Source organism: Enoplosus armatus, chromosome 7 (assembly GCF_043641665.1).
Source record: "Enoplosus armatus isolate fEnoArm2 chromosome 7, fEnoArm2.hap1, whole genome shotgun sequence".
Taxonomy (NCBI): Eukaryota; Metazoa; Chordata; class Actinopteri; order Centrarchiformes; family Enoplosidae; genus Enoplosus; species Enoplosus armatus.
Window position 1 is genome coordinate 20,784,866 of NC_092186.1, and position 7,348 is coordinate 20,792,213.

General features: G+C 42.8%; 1 protein-coding gene across 1 annotated transcript; it reads left to right on the top strand.

Moving 5' to 3' along the window:
• The first annotated feature begins 283 nt into the window (after window positions 1-283).
• Window positions 284-7,346, top strand: prg4b (proteoglycan 4b). Its single transcript, XM_070909616.1, has 13 exons — window positions 284-350; window positions 726-842; window positions 1,141-1,263; window positions 1,862-1,921; window positions 2,532-2,591; window positions 2,701-2,994; window positions 3,611-4,345; window positions 4,833-4,919; window positions 5,145-5,281; window positions 5,500-5,656; window positions 5,744-5,851; window positions 6,170-6,337; window positions 7,237-7,346. Exons 1-13 carry the CDS (start codon window positions 284-286, stop codon window positions 7,344-7,346), a joined length of 2,223 nt encoding a protein of 740 aa, XP_070765717.1.
• The last annotated feature ends 2 nt before the right edge of the window (window positions 7,347-7,348 follow it).

Below are 7,348 nucleotides of genomic sequence, written 5' to 3' on the forward strand. Positions count from 1 at the left end.
TGACAGGACTGGAGGATCCTCCCTACAGCCTCTGAGATCATCACACTTTTAATTAGACCGGATCCGTCAATTAACGGGAAGTCAGCTGGTCTCTCTCAGCCTTTTAAAAGCAGCCGAGTCAAACCCTCAGCAGGAATATGAGAGAGGCTCAAACAGGGTAGGTCACTTTTTATTTCCTCTTCTATCGCTCAGGATTTTCAGACATGAACATGAAGGAGGACAAAATCTGATGTATTTATTCTTTGTTTGTCTCATGCATTTCAGATTTACAGTTTACAGAAGGATGTCTTCCACCGTACTTTGTGCTCTTATTTTGCTGGCTTGTGCTTTGACATTTAGTGCTGCTCAGAGTGAGTATAAGTTGTGTGACATTTGTATTTCATAGAGAAACATTTAACTGAAATGTATTCTTCAGTGTTCTGATTGCCAGAAATGTGTTTTCTAACGAAGGGCTTTCCGAGAATGTATCATGTGTTTTCTGTACTTGTACTCATTCATGTTTACTCTGCTAATAATTATTTACCTGAGGGGGAACCTATGTCTATGTATTTGCCACTACTTCAGAAATCAATTTCTGGCACAGTTGTATTATTTATGGACTATGTCCTCAAGTAGTATATTATTGGAGGAAAAATTTAAAGGCACAGGTGCCATCTCATTTTCCGTACTACATGTCCCTTCTCTGACATGTTTTCCTGTTTCCATGTGCTCTTTCTCATAAACAGCAGGCTGCAAAGGACAATGTGGTGCTGAGTACAACAGGGGCTCCATGTGCCAGTGTGATTATAACTGCCTGTCTTATGGAGAGTGCTGCAAAGACTTTGAATCCCAGTGCACCACAAGTGAGACTTTTCTCTCCTGATATACTTAGAACCAGTACCAGAAAGAGTTTCTCAGTTAATCTCAACCTACAGACACTGATATTCACATTCTGTGTTACTGATTAAAACAATTCATAACTTATTTTGCACTAAATTTGCACTGCTTTTTACCAATCCCCGTCCCTGCGGAGAGCAGAATTTCATATACTGCCGGGATTTTCCATATGAATAACAAAATAATCAGTCTCAGTCAGTCTCACTGTGTTGTCTTATTGTACAGCTCTCTTGTGCTGAAGCCTGCTGTGTATGTGTGCAACAGAAAACTCGTGTAAAGGGCGGTGTGGGGAAAACTTCAGAAGAGGCCGGCTGTGTAGCTGCGACTCTGATTGCATAAAATACAAGCAGTGTTGTCCAGATTACAAGATGCACTGTGATGCAGAAGGTGAGCCTTGTCCAACGAATTCAGCATGTTTGTGTTATTTTCTGCATGTTAACAGATTTCCTTCACAGTTTTGTGCTCAGCAGTATCACCATTACATTTGCTGTCCCGATAAAGTTAAAAATAGACATGTTTGGTGTCTTCTTTTGTCATTTGGTCGTCATTTGATACCAGCAAATACAGCGATGCTCGTGTGACAGCATGGCAAGTTAAACCAGCCTCCACTTGAGATTAGCACATGCGCATGACGGGTGAAGTGCAGAGAAGCCAGGATTAATCTGACATGGTGAATTTGCATGTCCACCAGCATGTGGAGTAGCATGCAGTGCATGCAGTACTCTGCACCAATGCAGTGGGTTACATTTGACAATATTTTCTGTCTTGGTAATTACCACAGAAGAAATCAGTGGAGCAGCCAGTGCAACAGCACCAGTGAAGACTAATTCATGCAATAATGTAAATGATAACAAGCCCAAAGGTATATTTCTTTGACTTGGCTAAAAGGTTGATATTTTTTCTACATTTTCAGTCATTTAGGATTTAAGGAAATTTGTTTTTAAGGGGTTAACTCTCTAACATTTATTCATGAATATTCCCACAGGGCCGACTCTGAATGAGGCAACAGAGCAGGATCCTACATACAACGAGGGGAACAACCCAGGTGACTATGAAATTTACTCAAGGAAGCTACTCAGAACTTTATTTGGCATCTTAAGAGATAGCTACAGTACTTGACTCCAATGACAGAAACAGAATCTGTGAACTTTTCTCACAAAGTCTTTTGTTTTAGATCACATAAATAATAATCCTGAGCAGAACTCAGAGGATTTAATCAGGCATATGTCAGAAGGACGGCAGGAAGATGTTCTGGGTTGACTGCCACACTGTGGTTCTCTTGCTGTGGTTTGCTTTGGGGGGCCAAGTCTCACCAGAACAAGCCAAGAGCACAAGCCTCACTGGCCAAAAGAAACACAAGGAAGCAGTGTTGTCATGAGTGTGTAGGAGGGGTGTGGGCACAGGCTCAGTCACAAGAGAGGAAAGCACAAAATGAAGCCAAGAAAGGATGACAGAACATTTTCTTGGAGGTCTTAATTCAGGATTTGGCCTGGAATAGTTTTGTGGGTGGAGATACTCTTGCATCCTCGTTACTTCTCTCTCAGGAGGAAGACATGTTGTGACATTTCCGTCTGGAATCTCACAGTCAGTGATGACAGAGATAGTATTGAGTTATTAACGTTTACATTATTTGATTTTGCCTTATTTACCCACAGATGACCATTTAATTCCACTGGTCAGTCCAACGTCATATCCACAAGAAGGTCTCAGTGATGGTGAGCAATGATGTGCATGGACAATGAATCTAGCTGAGCGTTTTTTCCCCCAGTAAAGTTTCATGAGTGTAACATCAAGGTGCACATCTCACTTGGCTCATTCTTCTAGATAAGTACAGCCAGATCTTTCCCAGTGATGGATTTTCCAACAACGGAGTGGTGGACCCGGAGGCGAGCCCAATCCCAGAGAGCACCAGTGGATATGGAACGTCTACAGCTGACCTGCTGCATCAAATTTCTCCTGAACCCACCCAGGATCCAGACCCTCTGGAGTTCAGTCCAGAGACATTTACAGTTGTCTCTCCGACACTGACGACTCTCTCAAATAATGAGCCAACACAGGCCGACGACAGCCCCTCCACCCTCTACCCCACCATTGGAGAAGCCCCCACTGAGAGCACAGGTGTGTGATATCCAGGGATCGATGGGTGGCAAATTAAGATGTTGTCACACCACCAGCTGCCAGAATAGCTTTCTTCCACCATTCTCCCAAAAGATATTTGGTGTTTAGATGACGGTGGCAGAGAGCGCTGTCTAACATAGTCTCCCATAGGTGTCACACACACCTCCACCCTCTCATTGGAAAATCCAATACAATCATTGTTTTAAAAATATGTTCTTGCTCTCTTTACTCAAAAACTAACAAAAAAAAAAAATAAATGTAATGCTTCAAAACTGAAGGAAAGCAGAGGAAGCCTCCACAGAATTACATTTAAGAATGTCAACTATTTCAGTTGATTATCAACGTTTGACAATGTTTAAGTTTTTTCTAATGCCTCATACTTGTCATTGGTTTGTTCTACTGTACAGGAGGATGGTCATTTACGTGCCTATCAAACTATTCAGTGTATGAAAGCATCTGCATTTGTTACATGTATGTTTCTCTTCTCATTTATTCAGGATGTTCCTTTACTTTGCCATCTGTACATGCTGTTCATCATTTATTAACACGCTTTATTTACTGTCGAGTAAATTTGATTCAAACGTAAGAGTTCATAATCATGTTTGTCCTCCTCCAGATACCGCTGATCCTACCAGCTCATCTGAGCCAGGAACAACTGTCCCTCAGCCCACAGCAGTAGTTGACCATGTCTCCAGCCAGCCTACTCCACCCTCAGTACCCCAAACAGAGTATTCTCCTACAGCAAACCCCCCAGAGCTCGAGATGGTGGGGCAGGAGGAAGTACAGCCTGAGGCACAGACTGTAGCCTCCTCTGATAAGCCAGAGATTACAACCCGACCCTTCACCACAGCTTCAGTATCCACAGGACCCACACAGGACTCCACCGTAGTCCTGGAAAACTCCGAGGTCACCACCATCCCTGCCCCATCAACGCTAGACCCAACACCCATCCCAGAGGCAACCACTTCAAACCCCGAACCAGATGATACTGAGAACAACGCAGAGGATGTCACTGCAGGAACTCCCCCTTCTCTGGCAGACCTTGAAGATCCTTCCATCAGTGTTACTCCAGCGGGGTCCGGGAACCTGTCAGAGCTTGATGGCCTGACGACCCACATTCCCTCATCCACAGATGCAGCGCAGGATGACACTACAGATGACGTTAAACCAGGAGTAACCACTGCTGATCCACTAAATGTCACCCCAGAGCCAACCAAACCCACCTCAAAACTCCAGGACAAACCTGACCCATTCAAGCCAAAGCCAGCCAAACCAACCAGCTCCAAACCTGAGACTAAGCCTCTGGACACACAAACTCTCACCATAGACGATCCTAGAAACTACCAAGCAGGTAAGAAATGTTCTTATCATTGGTCCAGACTCTCAACACAACATCCATAGAAAACAAATTGCCTCAAAGATTAATTCTGTCTGTGAGAGGGGAAAAATCTTCTCTTCTCTCTTTCCTGTGGGCTCTGCTGAAATCTAATTTATTTTACATGAGTCTAACACTATTGCAAAAATGGAGAACTTTAGTTTCTGGTACATATTGCACTGCTCACAGCCTGCTTTAAGAGCTTTGTTGTTTTTCATTATGCCTCTGGGTCAGCTGAGCCTCCTTCAAAGCGTAGCTACACTATATTAAGTGACAGAGGTGGCTGTTTTCTCACACTGTAGATGAATCAAACAGGCCTTTGAAATTGGAAATAAAGCTCAGATACATTAAAGAATGGTAACTCATTCACCCAGTAACTCATTCTGTGATAGCATGGTTTCTTTGACTCATTGCTTGTTTATCCAAACAGATAGTTTCCTCACAAATGTGTCCTTTTTCCCAGATGACAGCAACGATACAAATCTGTGTAGTGGGCGGCCGGTCAGTGCAGTCACTACGCTGAGGAACGGCACAATGGTGGTTTTCAGAGGTTAGTGCGTTCACAGTCATTAGATCTAAGAAGTGTATCACACATTAAGTCAAATACCAGTTAATTAACATACAAGAGTGCGGTGGTGGAAAGTAACGAAGTATATTTACTCAAGAACAATTTTGAAAATATACATTTCACACAGGTTAACTGATGACTCTGGTAATCCTTTAAGTGCTGTTGTATGCAGGTGGGCCACCCTCATGCTGCAATGTTTTCTTTCAGGGCACTACTTCTGGTTTCTGGACAGACACAGGGTGCCTGGTCCGGCCCGTGGCATCACACAAGTGTGGGGTGTCCCTTCCCCCATCGACACTGTGTTCACCCGCTGCAACTGCCAGGGCAAAACATACATTCTCAAGGTACATTTACTCATGTCATCCGAATTTGAGGGATTTCATGGATGTGACCCTTTGCACCATATCAGGAAGCATTTTTGCTGCTTGAAACACAATCTTGGCCCTTCTTTGGTCTTTTATTTCCTCTTGAGCCCTGTTGGCCCATATCCACCTCTGTAAGGTATTGTAAAGGTATATTTTAGTTGCCTGAGGTTTAATGTTTCGGTTTGTGATCTTTGCAGGGACGCCAGTACTGGAGGTTTGAAAATGATGTTTTGGACCCCAACTATCCAAAGGTCATTGAAACAGGCTTTGATGGGCTTCGGGGCCACATCACTGCTGCTCTGTCTGTGCCTCAGTACCAGAGTAGGAGAGAGTCGGTTTACTTCTTCAAGAGAGGTGATGATTAATAAAATAAATACTGTGTATTATACTAATGTTCTGAATGAATGAATACATTCTGAAACTGACTCTTGACTCCTCCAGGTGGATTGGTCCAGAAATATTCATACCAGTTTGGCACCAGTCCCACATGTGGCAGGAAACCCCAGTACGCCGTTTACACAGTCCGCAACCGAGTGGTTCGACAAGCAGGTACTCCAAGAAATATTCAAACTTGTGCGACATAAATGTATTTTTCTGGGTGTTTGCTGAGCATTTTAACAGATTTACTTAAAAGTCACATAAACATGTTTTATTTGAGTTGCAACACATGTAGTTCTCTGAAAAAGTGAGTCATGGTTTTGTTGGGTTGAGAGGGGCAGCAAGGTCCACCTTGTAAATAATTGGCAAGTGGAAATAAATTGCCCGTGCTCCGTTTATGGGACTGCAAACTGTTGAAGGGGTTGTGAGGTTTAACTGAAAAATATCAGTGTAAAAACAATTCAACTGAGGAATCCATAAACTATTAAGTCAATTTACTAACTTTACACTCAATTGTTTTGCTTCCAGTGTCTCTTCTAGGGCCAACTGTCAACATCCGTACGTCTTGGAGAGGTTTCCCCTCCACCATCACAGCTGCCGTGTCCGTCCCCAGCAACAGAGAACCAGAGGGATACAAATACTTTGTCTTCTCAAGATGTAAGTCATCAATACATGCCACGGCTGTAGTCACAGCTCTCCTTTGAACAGATTTAGAGAGTTGATTTAGTTTTACTTAACGATATTTTCTCTAAACTCATTCTTGGAAATTTGTCGGAAAACAAAATATAGTTTCAAGCTGTGTGTTCTGCTCATCAAGGCCCAAATTTATAAGGTCATTAGTTTGAGAAGAGAGAAACTCACCGCCCCAATTTTGGATTAGCTCCCCACACAGATTTGCAATGGAAGCCTCTCAATTTACAGAACTGAAATAAAAGTTGAGGTCTTTACATAGCTGTTTATTGGTTGAAGATCTCTGTTCTTATAATAAAAAATAATATTTAATTGCTCATCTTCAAAAGAACAAAGCGTCCTTCACGTGTCTGTCTGCAGTAAGACTTCGTCACATAATGTCTGAAATGCCTAACGAGGACCATGTGCGTCTGGGTGTGTCAGGGTGGGGTGGGGGGATTAGGCAGATGTAAAGGTCATTGAGGGTGGTGTCCATTCACCTACAGCTCAAGTTTATTATGGACCAACCACAGTAAAAGGTTCCATTTTAATGATTTAAAGTATACTGTAGTTCCTGTGTGAGTTCAACATTTCAGTTCAGTCTACCATAGATGCGTCACGTCAGGAGGGTTTTACTGTCATTTGTCATTTAAGAAACACTACAGCTCTTAAAATTCAGGTCCTGCTGGAGCCAAAAACTACCAAGTTAATGTCCTAAACACGCTGAAGTCAGGACTGTTTGAGGATGCGTGAGACTGTTTATGCCAAATTCATGTTCACTAAAATGGAAACTGGCATGTACATGGATGAAAAGTACATCCTTAATATCATGCATAAATGAAAATGCTTAATGACCTCATCAACAAACCATTCTATTTCTTTTGCAGCCAAATCCTACAACGTGAGGATGGATTCTGAACATCCCGTCATTGCTGCTCCTGCAGCCAACGCTTCCCCTCAGAACAACGACGTCTTCAAATGCCCAAAGAAAGTCTGATG

What these genes read in the sequence shown, in the direction of transcription:
- prg4b (XM_070909616.1), top strand. Translation starts at nt 284, where the DNA reads ATGTCTTCCACCGTACTTTGTGCTCTTATTTTGCTGGCTTGTGCTTTG. An exon ending in TCCTAGAAACTACCAAGCAG is followed by an intron (nt 4,346 to 4,832) that starts GTAAGAAATGTT and finishes CCTTTTTCCCAG; the next exon opens with ATGACAGCAACGATACAAAT. An exon ending in GGTTTACTTCTTCAAGAGAG is followed by an intron (nt 5,657 to 5,743) that starts GTGATGATTAAT and finishes TGACTCCTCCAG; the next exon opens with GTGGATTGGTCCAGAAATAT.